The sequence below is a fragment of the Tigriopus californicus genome, chromosome 8 (genome assembly GCF_007210705.1).
Source record: "Tigriopus californicus strain San Diego chromosome 8, Tcal_SD_v2.1, whole genome shotgun sequence".
Classification (NCBI taxonomy): domain Eukaryota; kingdom Metazoa; phylum Arthropoda; class Copepoda; order Harpacticoida; family Harpacticidae; genus Tigriopus; species Tigriopus californicus.
The window spans coordinates 9,558,296-9,582,041 of NC_081447.1; the positions used below are offsets into that span (position 1 = coordinate 9,558,296).

The window sequence follows — 23,746 nt, forward strand, 5'->3', positions numbered from 1 at the left end:
GATTTGGAAGCTTTGATGTGTTTCTGCACTTTGAAAAGTTGTCCTCCCTTGGTCTTAGAGTGTCGTTTTTTTTTCTTTTGCTTCCAATAGAGGAGTGTGTTTTAGATTCGAGTTTCCCTAAATCGTCATTTTGTCTTGAGCGAAGTTATTTATCACATTCGCCCGTCGTTCAAAGCATGTGCGTACAATGTTTATTAGTGTCGACGTCGTTTTCAGCAAAGTCTGGTCTAGACAGGGAAGGGGCAACAGAGTAGGATTTCTCATTTGTCCATAGAGGTCGAGAGTTAAATAGAGGTCTATCCAATTTTCGTCCGATACTTCGAAAGGCTTTGATCCCACTTAGAAATCTGGTGATTATGTCGATATTGACCTTACCTTGGATACGTTCTCAAACCTCCATCCTTTCATGCTGACTAATGCTGATTAATTCCAACTACTATGGCCCAATATTAAACTCTCTCCTATCTAACATCTTATGAGTAATATAAGTTGCTTGACTTTGAAAATCAGGAATTCTGAAATATTTGGTGGTAAGTATGTCCCGGGTATCGTCATCGATGGATTGTCCAAAAGCCAGACGACCAAGTCAGTGAAATTGGAACTCATGATCTTAAGTGGTAAAATCCCACTTACTTGAACTTGTGAAATCGGCCTTGTGAGCCAAAATCAACCAACCAGTCCCACTCTACAATCAGCGAATGTCCATGGTTATTCCAAGATATCGTCCACGACTAGATTCATATCGCCATTTGAGTTTTTGGGTGTTATTTCGCGTTGTCAGAGCTTTCGAGCACTTCTTTATCTCTTATTTCAAAGCTAGTTGCTTGACTCGGAGCTGACTCATCCACTTCTGCAAACGTAGAGGTGGTTACAAAGGCGGAGGGAGGGAGGGAGGTGGTCCCTACGTACGTACGGTGTGTTTGTATTTACGTACGTACTGTACGAGGTGCTGGGCAGGTTTTCAACCAATGGCATAAAGCTTTGAGTTGTTCCAAGTCGTCCTATCAGTGAGTTTCGTTTGTTTTCTCATGGCCATAAATAATGAATGAGCAAGAAGAACCCTACCAACTTCTACAAGTATTACTATTGCAAGCAGAACTGTAGCTAGGTAGTTTTCCAAAGCCCTCTGAAACGAATGACGAGTGCTATGGCACGAAAAAGGCAACATGGATTGTCGATTTGGACGTGGATTGCAGAAAGTTCTGTTTCGACATTGACGAATACTCCTGTCGTGTTTATTTCAAATGGTGCTATGAAAAATGTTACGAATAACAAGGTTTGAAGGTGGGTGTTTTTGCATCAATCGTCGAGTAGAGAGGACCAAGGAGCATAGGTGTTCAATTTTTTTAACCGAGGAAATAAAGCCCTCTCACATTCTCAACTTACCAGAGATCACACAGGAGGAGGGCCTTCAAAACAATAAGCAAAAAACATTTGTTCACCGATTAATCTGACATTTATCGAGATATTTTGCGCCACGAAGCACAAAACTAGCGATTCTACTCTATACGCTTCCAAGTATCACACAGTCTCAATCGCAGAGGAGGTTCTCAACCGAACGAGTTGCCGCTCTTTGTGCTGACGAGGATCTGGCCAGTTGATGGTGTTGCTGTTGCGGTTGTTGTTGTTGTTGTTGTTGCTGCTGCTGCTGATGCCGTTGTAGGTGGTGTAGCTGTTGATGCGGTTTTGGGCGATACTGTTGATGTTGACTATTGCCCATTGCCATGTTTGGATGACTCCCCCCACTTTCGGACATGATGGCATAATACTGGCATCTCGAGGGTGACTTGGCTTGAGTAGACCGCTTCCGAGTCCGGATCGAGTTAGATCGAGGACGAGCTAGAAGTGGCGACGAGTCCGTGGCCAATAGCCCATCGTCTTCGTCATTGAGCACATCCGGTAGCGATTGAGCTCTCTTGGCACTTTCCTGTTGGCGTATGCTTGCAGTTCGGGTCATTAATGGACGGGATGCATTGGGATGGCAAGCGTAGAAGTCGTCAATGTAGTCTTGACGTTCCTTATGCTCTTTGATCACGCTGCCCGTTGTGTAGCCTGAAAGAGCAAAGCCAGAATTGGGATGTCTGGATAGGCTCTCGAACATATTACACGTACCAGAGGTAGTTTCATTTTCAAATTGGCCATGGCCATATATCTCTTCAAATATTTTTTCTCACCCTTAGGCAGGCAGGCAATGGTCATTTTGCCCAGCCATCATTTTCTACGTACGTGGTCCCATACTTTTTTTGCCCGTCTCCAATTCTTTCTTTTCGAGAGCCCATTTGCAATGGCTTGAGATTATTCCCAAAACTACTCCCCTTCGGTCGTCTCAGTTTCTCCAATCTAGGTACTTAGATAGCAGAAGTGTAGTAAGCTGATTCTCATCTTCTACCCTAGCGCTTTTATTACACCTCGTGAACAAAATTTCTGTTCACCTTTTATTACAAAATGCATTTCATAATCGGTTAACGGCTCTATCAAACATAAAATACGGAAAGAAATAGATTGTTTTGGTCTATACAGCGTCTATCCCATTCTTTATTCAATCTGATCATTGTTGTTCGAAATCATATTTCTTTTTCTAGCTATACACCCAGACATAGAAGTAGTATTAGTTGAAAAAGCGTTACCAAAGACGGATCCACCGATGGCTGCCAAGCCACCTATCTTGACTCCTGCCAAAAGCCCAACGGGTCCACCCAAACAGGTTCCTAAAAGGGCTCCAGCCACAGGATAAATGGCGCTACTTGAAATGTGGCTGGTTCGAACTCGACACGAATTTTGAACATTTTGCAATGTGTTCAAAGCATCTCCACCACTTTTATCCTGCAATAGAGAAAGAACGATAACAGCCGCAATAGTACATATCTAAGCCACATCGTCGTCGTCGGGATCACCTTGCACCCACGTGGCCAGTTTTCCCACATCCCGCGATGGAATCTCAATACTCGAATCTCGCGCATGACCTTCGTACTTTGAGAGAGGGACATTACGTATAATATATGTCACAGTGTTACATTGTTTATTATTACACTTTGTGAAAATGATCTGATGGTCTAGGCACACTTGCAATTCAGAATCAGATCACTTTGCACGTTTTGCAATGGCTTTCGAGTGTGTCTCAACAAGCCTAGACTTACAGTACTTCGTTTCTTATCAACCCAATTTGGTTGTAGCAAATAAAAAATCATAGCGCTTTGATCGCACGAGAAAATATTTCTCCGGTCCAAAGAGCTTTGTCGCATAAACAGGTGTAGGCTCAATGGTCAGAGGATCTGAAATTCAATCCAGAGACCTACTGCTGTTTTGTGGATGTGATATGTGGTAGTAATGGGAACCAAGCCAACCATCTTCAATATGTCCAAGCTGAATCCTGGGCTTAGAACAACTCGTGATAAAAAGGAAGGAGTAACGAATCCCCAGAGGCACGTTAAAGGGAATGTGGGCCCATTGGCGGTGATCGAGGCCCCTTTTTCTCCGACTGAAGATGACACAAAACGAAGTGGATAGAGGAAAGCCACCATGATTTTTCTCTTTTTGCGTGCCTCCTACGTACGTGCATTCGTGTGGACTTTGAGCGGTCCGTCGTGTCTCCAAATCTTTGGAGATATACCTAAAAGAGTTTTGTTCGACACTCTCAAGTCTCAAGTCAGAGCTGAATCCCGTGCAGTGGCAACTTGTACTATGTTGTACAAAACAAAGCATTCGTCGGTTGGAGCCAAATTCTCACGCACAAATAGGCCCAAGAGTTAGGAATTACCGTTTCCAGCAGATATTTCTCTGACACATGAGATTTGTCTCATCACCTGACTTCCCAGAGGAAGGATTTTTTTCTTTTCCTACGAACTCTTTCGTCTCAGACAAGGACTGTCCCATTTTTAAGGGTGTAACCATGAAAAGGGAGGGGTAAAAAGTGCAAAACAGCAATGCCTTTACAGATAAAAGATGAACAGAAGTAAATGGAGTTGAGCGCCTAGCACTGGAACTTGTTTGCAATTTCACATTTTTTTAAAATTTTTGCATCTTTTTCGTATTTTCACAAGTTTTTTTCCACATTTCATCAAACTTTATGCGCATTTTTCCTACCCAACTTTTCTAAACTAAAATTATTTCGGTCAAGAGACAGCTTTTTTCGAAGTCTAGTCATGACATTAGGACAATCAGAGCAGGGCACCCTTTTTATGATAAAAAAATACCATTCAATCAGTCTCTTCCATCGCGCATCTTGGCCCGGCCAAATTTGAGACCACATTCAAGACAAGGTCACCAAAGTATTTTGAACGAATGGTTGGGTGCGCCAGATATTTAAGCCTAGAAGTCTAGAGTATGCCTCTCCCATTTGGGCTCCAATCAATTCTGATGGCATTAAAAAAATCGAGAATGTTGAACCTTCTGTCACTCGTAAAACTAATGGGAATGAAAATCTATCACACTCGGATAAGTTTATACAGTTTCCAACGTAAGTACAAAAAATATCAAATGTTTCACGCGTTCAAGTGAATTAATGGCCTCTGCCTACTTGCAGACATTGAATTTTACAACGGTAATTGATGAGGGATAATGTGAAGTAAAAATCAAAACAAAACCTCGAGACAAACGACTGATTAAAACTTAAAAATCAAATTTTGTTTGTACTTTCATCATACAACCTCTGGTTATTGAGCTATGGTAGTTACAACGTGTCAGAGCTTCACACCAAAAATGACAGTTTTGTAACACAACTCCTCTGATTTTTTTGACAATTTAGGTGCAGTCCTCCAAAATAATGGAAAGTTCAATGAGCGTATTCAATTGAAAGTAGGCACAACGCTTTTAAAAATGTGAGTGGATTTATCGCACGTTTAAGTTCAGAGACAGCATCACGATGCTAACTCTGTACAAGTCGATTGTCCAGCCACATCTTGAATATGCCTCACCCATTTGGGCTCCAATGAGTTCAGCAGGTTTGGAAAAGGTCGAACAAGATGTTTTAGTAGGAACATTGAGGGAATGAGAGAGCTCACGTTTTGGGAGAGGTTAGAAAGGTTGGTATTGTCCAGTGTTCAGAGAAGGTACGAAAGGTTTCGATATCCTGGTATTGTAGTATGCTTTCAAAAGCATTCAGGAGCTTTGTCCCAACCCGGTTTTAGGGTCAATTGCAGTGACCGTAGAGGTTTAATGTGCGTTTTGAGAGCACTTTCAAGCCCTTGAAAATCCAGGCAAGTTATATAGAACAAAGAAGTCGATCCCTCTTCTTTCTCGGCCTCCATCATTGTACAATTTACTCCCCTCAAACATCCTTAGGGAGTGTTTAGGTATTGATCTAGGAGCAGTCTTTAAGTCAGACTTGTACAATTATTTGATCAAAATTCTAGATCAACCTTTTGTCGTTTTGAAGTGTTGGCAGTTCCATTCCCAGTAAAGGAAAGGAAGTCCGCCCCTCCAAAAAATCTTTGTAAAGTTGGAGCTGGAGTACAAAAGGGTCAATGCCGTTCCCAGGGCAAACAAGGGCCACTTAAAGGCTCTAGTTGAGGCATCATTGCATAATACCTCAAAAGAAACCGTATATGGCAACGGCCGAGCACTACTTGCAACACTTCAAGTACTATCAAGAGCTCATAGACAGTTGTTTAAGCCCATTGAGAAAGCTCATGATTTATTCTAAAGAATGGCAGTCCCTTGGTATCGGCTATGAGTGATTAAAATAGGTACAATTCCATAGATTGAAAGGAAACAATATAGGTACACCCTTATATCCGCGTTTCGAAAACCACGAGCGACCCTGTAAATACGGAAAGTGTGCAAATGAACTCCAGACAGTCAAGTCAGATGACTCATCTTATAGATGGGCCCTTTTATCATCGGATAGACCTTGCACACCCGCTTGCGCTGATTGCATGCTCAGCCATCTACGTATCTATTGCTACATCTATCCGTCTGTCTGTCTGACTGTGTATCTTTAGCGTGCACGGTCTCTTTCTTGCGAAAGGCGGCGTTGTCTGGCACCCATTTTCTTATACTTCCTGTTATCATCACTCATCCAACGATTTTGGCCCAAAAACACCCTTTTGCTTTGGTGACTGAGTTTGGTCGTCACTTGGCAGACAAGTGCGAGTGGCCTTGGGATTCCATTTCGCTTCACTGAATGATGGATGAGTTATTACCGAACGCTTTCCTACTACTGACTCGGATAAGGGTCCGGGCTTTCCGTCCTTTCAAGGGTGACACGATGTATTCAAACCTACTTACTGTGCGCCACAGTATGCAGGTACGCACTGTGCTCAAACACAATCCCACCAAGCCAAAGTGTGCCACCAATTCTTTCAACCTCCACGAAATCTGTCCCCAACATTCCTGTCTCTTGAATTTGGGAGACAAAGGCTAAGTAAGCAGGCAAACGGAATGGTAAAAGGGAAAGAAAAAAGATACTTGGTATTGTTTTGAGGAAGCCAAATGAACAACATGAGCTGATAACGGTTTCAGTCGAGAATTTTTGAGTAGTTATTAAGAATCAACCGAAAGTGCACAATACTTCGCAAACACGAAAGGTGCTTTCGTTAGGCTGAACTTCAAGAGGTTCCTCAATTCTATTCACCCATTCTTAATCACCTTTCCATATCTCAAATGCACGTACGTAGTAGCGCATAATTTCTAAGCGACTTCCCCTTCTACGGTTGTTCTATTAGAGGCTTTCTATACGCGAGTTAGACGACTCACATGTGAAAGTTATGGTTCTTTGTACGTTTCTGTATCTCAAAACCGAAGGTTTAAATGTTCCTCATTTGATTGGTGGGCTTCATAGCATATAAATGTGACATTTCAAGCCAAACCAAAATATCTGTCATGAATTCTCATGCCCCTGTACATCCCTATAAGTGCTTGGTTAATGGTATTGAGCAGAACTGCTTTGATTTTGAGAGCTTACATAAGTATTCATTTTCAAATCAAGGCTTTATTTGTTTAACAAAGGCCCACTATATCCCCCTCAGTGTTACAATTACCCGCAAAAACCGGCAAAATATCTTTGAAATGTATCAAATCAAAGGATATGAATCTCCAGGCGAATGGCTATAATCCACGAGGGAGAAGGTGACCAGACAAATGATTGGGAACTTCATCACTCATGACAATCGATGAGAATGGCTTTGGAAACCTTGTTCTCGGAACAAAAATTTTCACTCACCGTCACAACCACGTTGGAAGAGAATTCGGCAATGAGCAATTGGAAGTCTCTTATTTCCTCTTCCAGTCTTTGCCACGATTGTAGAGTATCTTTCCGTCGGTCCAAGTCATTGATTGAAGTTGTTCCCCAATGGTTCACAGCACCCAGTGATGTCGATAAGATTGTGCCTTGTTTGTACGTGTTTGGGATTGTTCGTAATTGGCTGGGAGGTGGTTTCGACGAATAAATCGATGAGGGCGGGGGATCATGTTCTAGATTGGACACTGACTGCCCTTGACACTCTAGTTCTCCGCGAGTTGCTGTTCCATCCTCACCACTGAGAATGGATATTGAGTCTTCTTTTGGATCTTCATAAAGGACTTCGAGTGTTCCACCGCCCTAAACAGGAAAAGAACTAATGACACGAATAACCTAGGGATGTTTAGCAACCATCTGCTGGCCTCCAAACCAAAGTGGGATGCCGAATCATCGCTATTAGACTATGAATTTGGATCACCTTGTAGAAGGTATTCAATAACAGAGTAGGCAAAAATTGCATTCACCGAATTTTTGGTTTGATCAATTTGCAATTCACAAAGAATTTCTCTGCCAGGAGACTCACAGGCAAATGGTTGTTTTTTATTCAAAAGCACAAAGCCCAAAGCCCAAGCACTTCCCGAGTCAAAAGATATTTGCATTCCCATTCGTGGCTAAACCAAGGGCGGCACAGATAGATTCTTAAGAAACAAGATGTTCGCCTTTCTTACTTTGAGCAATCTATGAAGATCTGCAGAGCCAAAATCCAGTCAAAAGTTGTTTCACTCTCGTGCTAATTTTTGTTTAGTTTTTGGAAGAGTCCACTACTTGCAACGTAGTTGCCAGCTCCACTCTGGTAGAAATCAAATTTGTAAGTGACTTTGGTCCCTACCTACAAAGCATGGTCTCACCTTGAACGCCTGGAATCTGGACGGGAACGCTACGGTCGAGCAATAACAGTTTGGGTTTTAGTGAAAGCGTTCTTCTCCAAACACGATTGCCCCCAGGTGGCTACAATCATGTTTTTCAACTTTTAGTTCGATCGAAGGAGTAGATCAAAAGCCATGGCCTTTTCAAGGCCATTACGCAACTCTACTTACTACATAGAATGAATGAGCTAGCTCTCCAGAGGTAATCAATTGCCAGAAGAGGGCTAGCTCATTCAGTGCCCTGTTATGTAGTGGGCTTTGAGAAGAGATAACTTTTGGTTCAGACGTTCGATCGAGCTGAAAATTGAAACACGTTATTATAGCGACCTGGGGCCACCCTCTTTTGAAGGAGAATGTAATCCTTTGATTTAAAATTCTCAACCTTAGCGTTCCCGTCCAGACTTCAGATGTTCGTGGTCATGCACATATAAGTGCGTAATCTGGTGGTTTGAACTATCAATTCTCATTCTTAACTTTTGAAGTCGTTTTTTACTATATTCCATTTTCGTGCAAACGGCCACTCGCCTTTTTGTTACAGAAAGGCAAATGAATTAGATCAGGGATAACCTTTTATCAAAAATACTGACTTGTTAGGCTAGGATTGGAAGGGCTTGAACCATGGACTGCTTTGAAAAATGAAGCGAAAGCACCCACAAGGTATGGCTAATAACGTTTCAAATCTGCTGAACTTGACGCTTAAATTTGTTTCAACCTATCATGTGTCTGATATTGTTACTTCTTTGTTTAACACTTATTGCAACCTTGATTTATCGGACGTCAAAGACACATGCACAACAAAACTGGATCAACAGGGCAAACAATACTTATAGGTTAAAAAATTACGTCTAATCAGATTAGGCACAAAGAATAAACCCACGAACTCTTGGCTTTCCCCTCGGTCATCATTGATGGAGGTCCCACTCACCTGTTGTTGAGGGCTTGTAACGGTTCCTGCTTGTCCAGCTGCAGATCCTCCTCCCCCTCCGCCTCCTCCGCCTTGTCCTCCACCGCCCCCTGTGCCTCGAGTGTTCGAGTAAGCGGTCCCAGGCTTTTCTACGAGAGACTTGGTTGCTCCATCACTTTCATGTATGGAACCATCTCCCAATATTAAAGTGGGAGAGCTCGAGGACTCGCACACGGTGATATCGTTGTTGTTGGGATTGCCTTGCGGATTCTCATAATTGGAGGAAGGCGAAGGAGGATGAGAATGACAAGGGACAAGATAACTGGATTTGATCTTCACGCAGCATAATCCGAGGTCAATGGCGGAATGGGGAGAATGGGACGAGAAAGAAACGGGAGGAAAGTGATGTGGCTGTTGGTCTAATTAGGGTTGAATCAATACTGTACTGGATCGGAGTCATTGGGAACCATGATGATGGAAAAATAGGGTGAACAAAGATAAATGTGTTGAAAAGAAACTGGTTTAAGAATGGGGAGCTCACTTTCTAGGATGAATCTATGGATACTATGCAACTGTACTAGTCTCCTTCGCATTTCGAAATAGGCTCCAACATATTGCCCAAGTACTGTACAGCCAGGTAAAATTTATAACTGGACGGAACCAGCTCGGTTTTTACTAATGCCAAAGTTCGTCGTATCTACGCGTATTTCATGCTTTTCCTCTGATAGGAAGGAACTCTTCGGGGACAACGTTGGGCTTGATGTAATGGCAGTTCACTTAGTCAAAAATCTCTCTACGTATATTACTCAACATCCGAGAACGAAACAGAACAAGAGACGTACGTACGTTCGTACGTACGTGCGTCTAGGCAAGTTGAAACCAAAGACGTGACTACAAAAAGTTCGAACCACCATCACATCGCAAGACGTACAGAATGGAGTAGGAAATCTAATAGGTTTTTGACTTGTCTTTGTGACAAGGCAGTCTTCTTACCTTTATGCGATTGTTCAAAGGGTTGTTATTGTTGCTGATGCCTGAGGTAGCCACTGGTTGGGTTTGCAATGTGACAGAGTCACAATGGATTGAGGGTTCGTCCTGAATTAGAGATTGTTCTTCGCTCAGAGAATAAGGCAGGGAGTTGCAGCTTTGCGTTTCGGAGTCTGAATGTCTCCTGACACCATTATAGGAAGTTCCACAAACCGGAGATTCGGGTGAACGAGTCTTTTCGGTGAGGCTATTTGATCTCATTCCGGCCATGGAAAGGCGGCGCGCTTGTGCGAAATGGGAATAATTTCCAACTGTTCCAGGGCACATCTCTGCAAATGGTGATAAACGATCTTGAGGGTGATTGAATTAGCTGAATGAGAAGACCGGATCTTATATCAGCCGTTCCGGGAAGACTTTGATCTCACTAAGCCTGGTTATGTGGTCGCCCTAGCACGGGAGAAAGAAAACCTCGTTTGTTTAATCAACTCGCCTTCTTTCTTGGGATCTTGTTCCCACAGTTCCCTTTGCTTATAAACAAAAAAGGATCTAGTTTAACCCATAATTGTTATAGTTGACACGAAGAGCAACATTAATCAATGATTAGCTGGATCTTCGTTTGACATATCAACATTACGGAAATTACATATTGATTTTCTGTTTAGAGAATATGTGTGTTCATATGTTCGTGTCTATCTGCAAACAGCATTGATCTTCCTTTGTCTTGGCTTGGTCCGGCCTTTAAAGGTGCGTGGTTCGTGCGGGTAAGGCATTTTGACAAATGGCTTCCGTTGTGTCACCTAGTGTACCTAATGAGATGTTTATCAAAGGCTTGATTAATAATGCGTGCGCCGTCTTTAGGCCTCGAAGGCACAGGTTTGATGAGTTGGGCCCAAAACTCCAACACCGAACACGGAATCCCATGCATGTCAGAAATTAAAGGTGTGACGATCCGACGAGCCAAAAGCCCAAGCAGTTTTTCTTACTTAGTAGCCTTGCAGTGAGCCAAGAATTGAGTAGAAACAAGACAATACTAGAAAATAATCATATGCTGACTTACTTCGCAAATTGATAAATTAACGGGGTTTTAACGATCTAAACTCTGCTAATTTTGAACCTCCATTCATGTTGGTAAAAACTCGTAAGTTATTAAGAAAATGATCTTTTCAGAGCTAATGTAACGTAATGGAAAAGGTTCATGAAAACTTTCTTGTTGATTCGTTGATGCACTTTACCTTCCGTTCATTAGAATTGGGTATTGATAAAACAAAATGCAAAATTTGCACACTAATGGTAGTGACTCTTAGCTTCGGTGGAAAGACCTGCAAACTTGAGGGATCAATCATAGGCGAGGTTTTGACGTGTAGTCTTTCCATTCCTCAATTATGGAATTTTAGTTTGGTGCCACAGAAAGTTAAGCTCGAAATACAAGCGACCGTCAACTACAGCATGGCGCAAAAGTGTGGGACTTTGCATAAAAATTGAGATTTCTCAAGAACGACTTTCGGACTGTGTGCTCAAATTTGGCGTACGCTCTCCTTAACTAATGATTAGAAATCTTAACTAAGAGCAGAGTCAAAATTTCAACCATGTTAGAGAACTTAGAAGGGCGATTAACGAATTGCAAAAAGCCAGCCACAGCAATGCCACAATCAAGGCCATGATTAGACCACCAGGGTAATTACCAAGACAGTGAGGACCACTGGCAATCTTACCAAAGAGACTGACAGCATGGGGGACCAGCCTAGAGCAGGCCGACCGAGGTCAGGGTGGACCAAAAAGCTCGTCAGGAATGTGAAGGACAAGATCCGCAGAATTACGCACCAACCATATGTCCATCCAGCTGATTGTCCAACTCTACCTTGTCCTCAAGGTTTATTGGAAGTCCAAGCTCTATTTGATTAGCGAAGCTTCCAAGTTCAAGAGGTCCAAACGGAGCAGAGTTCTTTGGCGTGAGATCCGGTGGGATGACCTTGGGCTTGTGTGTTGGACGGATGGAAAACTTTTTATTGTGCAACCTTTCTACAACTCCCAGACTGAGAGGGTAATCGCTAAAATCTTCAGTGAAATTCGTCTGAAGCATCAAGTCATTCTTCGAAGTCGTCGTGTGTGATGGTCTGGACGGGGGTGATGTCAACCGGGAAAAAGCTGCCATTAGTCTTTGCTCCCCTCTGTGTGGAAGGGAACCAGCTCAAGTATTTGGACATGGAACACCGTCCCAAAGCACCGTCCCAAGCCACTTTCTTGGTTCAGCAGTTTTGCTTTCTTTTCTTTTTGTGGTTCTGTCTAATCCACACTCGAGGCCAATGCTTGCTCAAGGATTCATCGAAGTCTCGACGTACTGAAGCCCTCTTGCGAGCGTGCATGGCCTCCAATGGCCGTGGTCACGATCATCCGATTCTGTGTCCGGGTCATGCCACGTCTTTGCCAGGCCATTCCCAACAAAGGCGGTCCATCAAAAATGTTTAAACAAAAAGTGATGATATTGGTATGTTCTAGTCGCACAAGGATAATTGGCTGAAATCTTTTGCCATTAAAAAGACACACCTAAAAATGCCAAGTCCCATAATTTTGTTCCATGGGGACGTTTAGGTAAGCTCTGTCAGGTTCCTTTGTTTGCTGGTACCAGTGTCAGTGACGGAAGTTTGGAGCTTTAAACATGTTTTTGAGAAGCTGACCCTTCCTTCACATTGCTATATGAGGAAAGGTCAGCTTCGTTAAAAGCACTTTGAAACGCAAATTTTACATCACTAGCATTGGCAGGCAAGTTTGTTTGCTGGTACCAGCGCTTGCCTAAATGTCCGAATGGTGTACGGTGTACATTTTACAGTAATCGTCAACACATATGAGACACGTCAATGAAACGCTAATACATCACCTGGTGTTTTTCCCCTATTCCCAAAACTTCAAAGTAGTCCTTAGGTACTTCAGCGAAGGAAGACATTATGTTAACAATTTCATTGCTTTCAGGGTCTACAAGAACAGAAAGGATGGGACAGGACCGAAATCTGTGTGGTTCAAGGCTTTCATATCCTCAGTCATGGTTCCATGCCTCAGTGAAGGGCAAGGTCAAAAGACATTCGGTCTCACACATTGCAACTTTCGCCAAGGCTTGTGGAATCATTCAAACCACCATGTGCTGGCTTTTTATGGGTGGCCTGACTTCTCAGTCACAACAGAAACCTCCTATCAAACGCTTGAAGTGGTCCACGGAAAACTTAAAATGGTTAAAATCCATGTTTATCTTCTTGCATGGATATAATTTTGTCATTCTAAGGCGGCAAAAGAAAAACTGCCAAATCTCCAGAAAGGTCCAAGGCATCTCACCAAAGTAAAAAAACTGGTTCAAGACCAAACACCGCCTTTTGTAATGGTCCTTTGAGTCGTGGCTTCAAAGAAAGAAAGATATCCTCTAATTTTCATCCAAGCCGTCACGGATGTTTTTTCAAACTGTTAAGAAAACATGTACTTTCCTGATTAACACAAGAGTTGCAAGAATGAGTGGATTTAAGATGATGCTCCAATCCATCTTTCAAGCTGGACTCAAAAATGTTCCAAGGACAGCATGGACGCTTTCTGAGACAAGATCTCCTGGCCTCCCTCCTGGTCTACCAAACTTGAATACTCGACCTAGTAAGCACCAGAGGAAAGAAGTGTCTGACAACCTTCCCACAGAAGTACTACCTCCTAAGGATCCTCCATCCCCTCATATATTAAGCCAATATATCTGAAGATTACATAGTTTGCACTTGCAAAGCTTTGCCAAAACATATAGAACAGCTAATTGAAGCAAAGGGGAAATCTTTGAATGAAATTGTTGTATGGGGCACAACTTTTGTAAGGTAGTTTTGTATTCAAGACAGAATTAGATTGCTCTTTTGTAGTTACGCTTTAAGTTCCAGAGGTGTCTAACATGTGCTACAAGAGATAGTCATCCATTCATTTAAAGCTTATGATTAGATCAAAGAGATATTTAGGTGGAGACGTAACGGATTAATTCTTGATCAGGTTTAGTTAACGCGAGTATCGTTTTATTCTCGAAACCTTACTGGCATAAGAGACTTGTAGAGTTGCGTCTCGAGCCCGTGCCGAATAGCTTTCAAAAGCAAGATGGAACCAGTGATTGATGTTTTAAGGCTGTCATCAAGTCTACCCATGCCAATTAACCAAACCACAAGCCAAAGAAGCCGGAGGACAGTCCTGAGCCTTAAAATTCAAAGCAATGACACCTCCACTAGCTCTGCTTAATAAGTCCTCACCAAAGAGAATATAAAGTAAAGGTGGCTGACCTACTAAACGCCTTCAGCTCAGATTTGCCAACGGGACCTGGACCATCTGAAACTCTAGAGAGGGAAGCGTTACCACCACCGAGCCAGTGAAACTTTGTTGCGAGCATCTCTTGGTACTTCGGGAGCGTGGATGACAGACGTATCCATTCGCATCTTTTTTCAGTTCAACAAAATCGATAAAATCTTAATCTCGCTGGGTCGCCGAAATATCAAGTTCAATTCATTTCTTGTATCACGTAACTAGATGTGTCCAAAGCCAAATGCTATCCTACGAATGGCCTTGGTAGAATAGAAATAATTCTGGCGTGCCAAATCCTTACCTACACACACTAGAGCTCAATCCGGCCCTAAAAGACAATAGTGGCACTTGTATTTGCCTTGTACTTGTGGAGAGTGTTTGTTGTAGTGTATGTCAATGAAAGGGCAATCTTCAAGTTCTTTTTCAAATGTTTTAAATTCAGCAGTAAAGATTATCGAATTCAACATAAGCCACGAATACAAAAGGACGACAGACAATTTTTTTTGTCTTGGTGAATCATTAATGAGTTTTATACATGACGCAGTAAAATGAGGTTTTGATGTAAAGCCAAAGTAGTGCCTCCTGTAATTACTCTAAAAGTCTAATAAATGATAATGAGACTAGCTTTACAAAAGAACTAAAAGCCAATGAAGCACGTTTTCCCTTCTTTTAGTTCTTTGATGTGGTTAATAATATGCTGCTTTTGTTTGTTTCTGAGTCGTCTGGGCCTAATGCTAAATGACAAAAGGCATGTACATGAAAATATGATTTGCCATGGACATTAAAACGAACCCTGCTATCTTTCGTTCCATTACCACTAGCGTGGCCCCAGTCCCAATTGGATTGGACTGTTGGGTCATAAAATGCCTTCCAGGCTAAATGAAATCTTTATTGGATCGTGCTCTAAGTTCCTCATGACAATGTTTCACGAGGTCAGCCAGTGCTGTTTGTTATTCTACTAACCTAGTAGTAGTAGTAGCACTAGTACTAGCAGTTGGAATAAATAACCTACTAGTTAACTGGGAACACACCGATGAAAGTTGTAAGGCTGAGTCATGGCTGTTCAACGGGGAGGAACACAATCACCTAGTAGTGCATACTACAGTATAAGCGCACAGGCACACAGACAATAAGAGGGAGAGAAGTAGTGCACGAGAAGATAAAAGTTAGAAGTTTCGATTTCCCTAATGGACAAGTGAAATACGCTACAGGAGTCCAGCCATAAATCTTGGTTTGTTTGAAAACGATTTCTCCGGGGAAATATTAGATGCTTCCCTTTGGATGTGCTCCTGCGCATCGTGGAAGCGATTTGCATCTTAAACTTGAATCTGTGAAATTTCAGGGCCTAAGGCTTATCATTTGTTGTAGCCAACATAATATCTAGGCCAAAAACATAGCAATGTGGTAACAACTTACCCTTATGGGAAAGAAAAAAAGGACAATTTTCCTTTCGTTTTTTAACATTATACTTCCAACTCTTTGGTCATTTATTTGTGCGTTGATATTTTGTATAATTTTAGACACTCCAGCGAAATGAAGGACGTTGCAAAATCGAATGATGTTTTCCTAATATGAAGATTGCTGGAAATACATAGGTTGCCCCATGGTCTTGTAGCTCTATCACTTATGTAGAAACATTCTGAGTTAAGGGAAGCCAGGACGGAAGGGGCCCCACCATGAACTACCATATTTCACAAGAGAATGAAAAATTAATGGGCTTCTTTGCAATCTGAAGAAGGTCTTTGAAGGACCGAGAAGCTCTCTTCTCTCGTTGAGCGTTCTATTGCTTCGGAAACGCGTTGTTTTTGGAACCAAGGCTGGCTCACATTGGCCACAACCACAAAAGTTGAAGTGAGCTGCGTCGTCAACAAACTACATTATGAACATACGTTATGCTGGGTCTGATCCATCCAACAAAAAGTCTTGTTCAAAAGTGTATCCAGACTTCCCTAAAATTGGATGAAATACTTGGTTCTTTGTTTGATGCCCTTTTATGCTTCGAGATAATTATTAAAACGTAAGGGCGGCTTTTCACTTTGACTACTAGAACAGTTCCTGATAGATTTCAGGTTCATGCTCAAACGCACTGAATGATTGGCATATGAAACTGCTCTCTTCAACACTTTAATTTATTGTGACGACCTTGGAGCAACACTCCCAAAACCATTGCCATGCATTCATGCTTGTACAGTAACTCTTCATTCGTAATGTACTCGTTCACTACTTTCTACTGACCACATCCGATACAGGACAACAATACAAGTATTCCCCCCATATTGGAACGCCTTACTAGTTCATCGTTTCTCATTGAATATCTTTCATTTGTAAATCAGTCATTAACGCGCAAAAAAATCCAGCTTACCTTGAAGGCCATGGATCACCACTAAAGCGCTAGTTTTGGCCGGGATCACTTTGGCATCGAAGTACGGCAATTCGTTAGGTTCCAGATAGCTACGAAGGATTTCCATTTCAAATAGCAATGATCCAAGCTGATGGACCGCTCGCGAAGCCAAATTCACTTCGTGACGAACTTTGACCCAATCACCTTCTGCTTGGAGCTGAAATGAGGGTAAGAACATTAAGACAAGGTTGTCATCATTTTTCAAGAGTTTCGTGTTTTGCCTCAGCATGGCATATGCCAGGCAAACAAATTAATTTCACGCTCCCTTGTTAAACTTTAAAGCTGGAAGCTCTCCCCATGGCAACATAAAAGAGATGGGACGAGCCTTTTTTTCCTCCTGCATAGGCAAACGGAGAACGTGGAAATAAGATCGAGAGGAGAGTGAGAGAGAAAGGGAGAATATTGTGGGAAAGAAGGACAAAATTGAATTCGATGGTGGTTCACTACACTCTTCAAGACATGGGGCCCTTACAATACCCTCAAGGAAGGGTACACACGTTCGGCCTGCTGAGATAATTGAATCCTTTGGAATACGAAACACTGCTGGAGTCTCTTGCGTTGATGCAATTCGGAACAACTCCATGTCGATGCAAAGAAATGTTGCTCTTTTTACTAGGGGAACCTAAGGAGGATTGCGTCTGATTTTGGAACAACACAATTTGGAAGCATTGTGAATTGAAAGTGGTGAAAAACTACAAAATAGATTCCCATAAGCAATCACACCATGGATGGAAATTGTGTTTCGATCAAGCTCAAAAATATGAACCTCATTGCCTATTAAGCCAGACTTATGAAACCTTGGGATGGGTTGGGAATGTATTGCCTGGCTATTACTTCATGCTTTCCGTGGGCTCGGTAGTAAAATCTTGGAATGGTATCCATGGACAGACACAAAAATTTCAACAAACATAAAATGTTACCGTAATAAAGAAAGGTTTGGGAACGCATCTGGCGAAGGTCGAACGAATATTTTGTTGCGGTACTGTTTTAGCAGCAACAACTGTACATAGAAGCGACATTACAATCGAATCATGTCTGTCGTAGTACGCACTGATAAATGACTGGTGTTATTGGCAAATTCTGAAGATTTTGTGAGCTAGAAACTGGCTTTTCGGTATGTACCATATGTTGGCGATATTGATTGTCTCGCTGGCATTCTTAGTGAAGAGCGATTTTGGTCACATGCCTCATTGAAGTACAACTACCACTAAAAACCTAAATATGACACACCTCGACATTTCTAAATTGCTCATTTTTGCGGGGAAAGGTGAATAAGAAAAGACCTTACACAATCTTAACAAATGACAGGCCATTGGACGATCTTGGGATACTCTCGTGTCGTGTTCACTTAATGAAATAGGCCTGCAACATGTTTCTTTCAGATTTAACTCTAAATTGCATAGATCCGCCATACCTTCCCTTCAGTAAATTTCATGTTAGGGGAAAGGTCTCACTCCAAGCGGTGTCATCTTTGTTGTAACATCATGTCAGAGCACGAACGAAACGAGTAATAGACTGATTACCACAAGTTGCGAAAGGTTGGCAAAATGGCTGATTTTCATGAGAGAATTTTTAGGATAAGCAAGAATATGAGCCGCTGGCACGGTTTGAAAATTTTCGAGCTCTTTTTTTTTTTCTAGCTGCAATTCCATTTTACCCCAGAATTTCAATCCTGTACTATCACATCTTTTGGGTCGGCTCACGCAACTTTGTCGAGACGCTGTCTTCGTGCCTTCGTCGTTATCCAGGAACTCAATCTTGAATGGACTCACTTTGAGTTGGGACTACTATCTCCCCGCAATGGCACTTAAATCTGAGCGACAAACACTTTGACGACTTGGAAATGATACAAGTACCCTCTCACTGTCGCCCTCACAAATTTAAACCTCAGTTGTTAATTCGTCGCTTTCAGTCAAAAAAACCAACAAGATAGCAAATTGAATGACAGGAATTCTCATAACCATGCACGAAAGACGAATGGCAAACATAAGGACAAAGTTTACTTATTGATGCCAACAAATGATTTTTTTACATTGTAAATTCAATTGCCTTCAAATGAAATTAATCAAATGTAACAAGTAGTACATTTTTTGTACTACCCAAGCTGCCTCTCATTCATTTAAAGTATTGTATAAAGAATTTTGGCACTAATGGTAGAAGTAATAGTAGTAGTAGTAGTTGATGAGGCACTTGTGGGAAAGTGCTATGATCACGATCAACGAGTTCTGAAGTTTCAGAGCACCCTGCCATGAATATTTCATTCCTTCAGGAAATTGATTGCGTCTTGATTGTGTGCCATGATGACGGTGTAGGTACAGCACATGGTGCACTCATATTTGAATATGAAAGAGCCTTTTGTTGTGAGTGAGACGCGAGGAAATCAACTGAATTAATCAGCAATCACCATTTAGGTATTTCCTCCTTCTCTCTTTAGCTCTATGAACCGCTGCTCTCCAGTGTTTCTCCAAACTAGTAAGCATTTTTGTAGAGTGAACCAGACCAGCTTACTGCAATGTGCAAGACTTCGTACGAGTAGAACTGACCTCTTTTCTCCTAGAGCTACTCTTCTGGTTGAAAGGACCACCAAGCCCATTTCCCATTCTCATTATGACTGACACTTGAGTCATGCACCTTAGTTTGGGTGTAAGAAAACCATCTAAATTTCATGTTATGGCAGTTACACTACTACGAGCAAGCTAAAATTTAACAGAGATAGCGGAGGGGTTCTTCCACTCAGCATTTACTCGCACATTCCAACCACAGCGAACTTTTCTTTCAGCAAAGTAACATTTTACATAAGGCGGTCCCTCGTTAATTTTTGTTCCCATGTTTGGAGCATTATAGTGCATGCTATGCAGTATATTAGGAGAGCTCAGTGCGTCCTACCTTGTTGATATTATTCCTATGCTGACTGATCATATCCAAGTGAAAGGGCAGTGCGAAATCGGTGAATTTTCTAAGCGTATCTTCCAATCTTTTGCTCGGACGTCTAGAATGAGAAAACTATGATTAACATTGCCAAAGCACGCTTTGAAGGTCTTTTGCTCTTGATTGTATGTAAAGTTAGGTGGCCAGGCTCTATCAGGTCAAAAGGTTTTCGAAAGCACTCCCATTACCTTTGAAATGGAGTGGTAGGTAGCTGTCTTCTTCGTGGGGATATGTTCCGAGGTGAAGCTGATCGAGTTCGATTACCGAAGATCCGCCTCCTTCGTAATGGAGAGGCCTGATTGGGCGGGGCTAGTGACTTTCTTGAACCGATAGAGGAGGAAGACAAAGGGGACAGGTGTCGAGAGGCTGAGCCTTCTTCGGGCGACCGACTACGGGTGAGTCTGAGCGATGACGAGCTAATATGATGCAGATGGTGAGGGTGCATGGGCAGGGATTTCGAGCTGCCATGGAGTTTCTGAGGGCTGGGCTTAAACTTGGGAACTGATCCACCACTGTGCCCATGGCTCCCGGATCCACTTTCTCTTCGTCCACTAGTTTTGGCCATAGCTGACACATCTGGTGCTGTCATTCGTCGTTGATGACGGTCCATGGCCATAATGAGCTTTTATACGCCAGGAGTATTACTCGAGCACTGCATGTCTCCCTTCATCTTCTTCTTCATCATCATCATCCTCTTCTTCTTCTTCTTCTTCTTCGTTCCTTCGTTTTCCCGAACGCAATCACTCAAGTTTCCCAATGCAGTCCTGGCATTTCTACTCTGTTCCAATTCGTGAGCGGTCAACAAGAATCCTCAATACTTTTTAACTTAACCTATAGGGGCGTGGATCGAGTCTGGATCATCAGTTGATATGGACCACGAATGAGAGGGAAAAGTGAACCCGAAAACCCTCCAACACAAATGATCGAGTTGGAGCACTCGAGAATGATCACTGGTCAAGACCCGCAAGGGTCCACTTGAGGCCTCATCCCTCTGTCCCAGAAATGTGATGAGTGACAGAGCGATGTTATGCTTATTCTTCTAGCCCTCACTCTATGTATTATCCGTGAATGGGGATCTCCTCAGATAGCAAAGATACAGAGAATGCTTCAAATGAAGGATAACACGAATGGGAGTGAAAAAGAGCCTCTGGAAAAATTCCCTGGTCTAAGAGGAGTCTTCGCTTAACAACCAAAATTAGGCTTAGACTTTTCAACCCTTGATGTGGGTCGGAAGAGTTACAATTCAAAAATTCAGCTGGACGATTCACAAATGTTGGTCAAAGAGCTGGAACTGATCCTCCGTCTGAGATCCCAGCTCTTGTGAAACTGTGAGACAAGAAGTCTAAGGAAACCGCTTTGGCGCTCTCTTTTTGCACACGCACTTCCGCACTCCCTCACTCGTTGCCTCACGTGGGAACTCTTCTCTTTTGGCTTCACTCACTGATCCAAGACCAGTGCCCCACACTTCCCATGTTCCCACGTTCCAATCTTCGTATAGTAGGAGTAGTAGGAGTAGTACATGGTGCTCTAACACTGTACTACGTACTGCTGTACGGGGGCGAGAACTGGCGGGCACTCACTACTCTGAACACAACACCAAGACCACTCTTTACCGAGGACATGGGCAATTCTATTCCCTCGTGTTGGTCATGTGAAGGGCCCCTCGTCGGCTTTGGTCGACCTTTGGAGCTGGCATTGCAAAGGCGAAACGAAAAAGCGAAGAAATCCGGCCTCTCAAGTCGGATGAGGAGCTTGCGTTACGAAAGGACGAATGGACAAACGGAGGAACGAAGGAATGAAGGAACGAGCGTATTGCAAAAGCAAGGACGCTTCACCGAGAAAAGGGAACAACTCGGCCAATGTGCAAGCATGTGAATCTTTGAATCTCACTATTCCACTACTCCTCAAGCCCTAGTGTCCATATGGGGGGAGCCTCCCTTACAGTGTCGTACAATGGAGGATAGTGGAAAGCCAGCCATTTTGTACGGTCCATAAAGTAACCTATAACAGTGAGTGCGGTTAAACGAGCTCGAGTTTTGGCTGCTCCACATTACGAGGATTCAAGAGACGTTTCCTTTCCTCGGCACGTACTTGAAGGTAACCAATTCGGATAGGGGTCTCCTCTATCAGTACTCGTTCAGTAGTACTCACCTACCAAGTACCCTTTATGTTCGTTCCTAGTTTTGTACACCATATCTTTCTCGACGGGGGCAACTGAACTCATGGAACTAAATCTCTCATTGAGTTCACCTCACTAGGCCTGTAAGAGACAGGCTGGGTATTTCAAAGGACGACGTCACTTGGACAGAGGCGGTAGGGAGAGGGAAACGTAACTTCTATCTAGATGAACCGAATGCATTTCATTCACACAATCAAATGTGTCAAAAGCTCTTGAAACTCAGCTCGACGTGGGCACAAAATGACTGATTTAGCACGCACTGGGTTAAGACTTAACAACGCGGTGCTAAGTTAGACATTTTGTTGGTACTGATATTTGAGAGCCTATTACTTTTTATTTTGACACGAATGTTCAATTGAGCTCATATTTGGCGAACACTTTCTTAGCAAACAAGTGCTCAACTTTTGTGTAGAAAAATGCATTCGCTTCATCTCGATATCAGTTACGTTTTCTCTCCTCCCTACCGCCCTGTCCAGTCTTGATGTAGTCCTCAGCATTTCCTTTTGGACAGCTTTGGCCAACCCTGTTCAAAGGTGTTATAGAACCGGGGTATGCAAAAGAAAGAAGCTTTAAAACTACTAAAATGAGGGCAAAAGTACACAAATGTACAAAAGTACAAAATGGATATTTTTTGAAACGCATAACTAGCTCCGTGACGATACTATGAGCAAAATAAATCAACTAAACCCCTGTAGCAAAAAGGCCTCGAAATTTCAAAAAGCTTTCGTTAAAAAAACATGCTTTCTTTTACTTGATATATTGCATCACGGATTATGTAATGCAAGTTTCCCTTTTCTTTGAAGTTGGCTCAATTTGTTCCAAGTTTCAAAGGCAAATACAAGTTGGGCATCATAATCATAGACCAATCTCAATGACTAATAGTGATAATAATATTGCTTTGTTCAAAAATTATGAAGTGCACACTAGTAAGTTTTATGGAAGCCCATGATGTCATTCCCCCTTATCAATACACGTTTTGAGCGCGATTTATTATAACTAGGCCCGAACACAATCCACAGCACACAATAGCGCAATAACATGAAAAAATATCTGAATTTGCAAAAAAAGTTGCAGGTAAAGTTGGAAAACATAGATACTAACAAGTTCTGAAGGGCTCCAAGAGTTAAATGCACCGCTTTTACGTTGCATTAAAAAGAAAAGTGAATTTAACAAATAAAGAAATTATCCGATAACGATGTTGTTTTTATGACAACGTTTTCACTACATAAATTTCAAGATATCGCATTGTTAGCAAGTTTCTTGAAATAATAGTAAGACAATTCTCGTAGACCACTCGTAAAACTACTTTGAATAAAAATGGTAACACTCAGCAAACTCTCAGATTTTTCTGATTTCAAAATTTCAAAGAAGGGCTCAACATTTGACACAATGTACGTATCTAACTGGAAATTGGGTGATACAAGACAGACAGAGCTGTAAAAGAAATACTCATTATGGAATTGGCATCATATCTGCAACCTTCTTCGCATCTTCATGCCAAGGCAACTTTTTTTGTACAAAAACAAATCAAATAGGAACTAATCTCACAAAGTAAAAATCCCTAATGACCAAATCCAAGAAAATCTACGTAAATTGCAGATAAGAGGATTGTCCTCTCTCTAATGCCGAAACTTGTGAAATAAATTGCAAAAACGATCCAAATTTGATGATGCAATTACAAGAGTATTTGCGGAATTTAAAGGATGTCAATTGGCAAGCTTTGACCAATTTCGGCTAATATGAACTTTTTCACAATTGGCAACCATAGAATAACAAAAAATCGTAGATTTCCTTAAAAAAATTAAAGGATTTGTGATATTGCTCAGGGTGTGTGAGCAAAATCTGAACACTCTGTAGAATTCTAATTTCTCGCCTAATGGGATAGCTAGAAACCAACGGTAAAAAAACTGTCCCAAAAAAATCACTGAAGGGAAAAGTG

The 23,746-nt window shown here is 42.1% G+C and overlaps 1 protein-coding gene across 3 annotated transcripts; it reads right to left on the reverse strand.

Annotated features, from left to right (window-relative positions):
* Positions 1-1,213: 1,213 nt before the first annotated feature.
* LOC131884927 (uncharacterized) lies at positions 1,214-21,929 on the reverse strand. Of its 3 annotated transcripts, XM_059232823.1 has the most exons (9): positions 21,780-21,929; positions 19,817-20,459; positions 19,587-19,689; positions 16,662-16,857; positions 10,001-10,323; positions 9,029-9,340; positions 7,160-7,537; positions 2,628-2,823; positions 1,214-2,052 (listed from the first exon to the last, which is right to left on the reverse strand). In XM_059232823.1, exons 2-9 carry the CDS (start codon positions 20,242-20,244, stop codon positions 1,532-1,534), a joined length of 2,457 nt encoding a protein of 818 aa, XP_059088806.1. In that variant the 5' UTR covers positions 20,245-20,459; positions 21,780-21,929; the 3' UTR covers positions 1,214-1,531. The 3 variants fall into 3 exon arrangements, with proteins under 3 accessions (XP_059088806.1, XP_059088805.1, XP_059088807.1); XM_059232822.1 differs by lacking the exon at positions 21,780-21,929 and having other exon boundaries at positions 19,817-21,569; XM_059232824.1 differs by lacking the exons at positions 9,029-9,340; positions 21,780-21,929 and having other exon boundaries at positions 19,817-21,568.
* Positions 21,930-23,746: the final 1,817 nt, after the last annotated feature.

Excerpts from the sequence above, each read along its gene's own strand:
- LOC131884927 (XM_059232823.1), bottom strand. The coding sequence starts at position 20,244 with ATGGCCATGGACCGTCATCAACGACGAATGACAGCACCAGATGTGTCA. Across the intron at positions 19,690-19,816 it reads CCTACCACTCCATTTCAAAG|ACGTCCGAGCAAAAGATTGG; the intron begins GTAATGGGAGTG and ends TTCTCATTCTAG. Across the intron at positions 2,824-7,159 it reads CTTCCAACGTGGTTGTGACG|GATAAAAGTGGTGGAGATGC; the intron begins GTGAGTGAAAAT and ends TCTCTATTGCAG.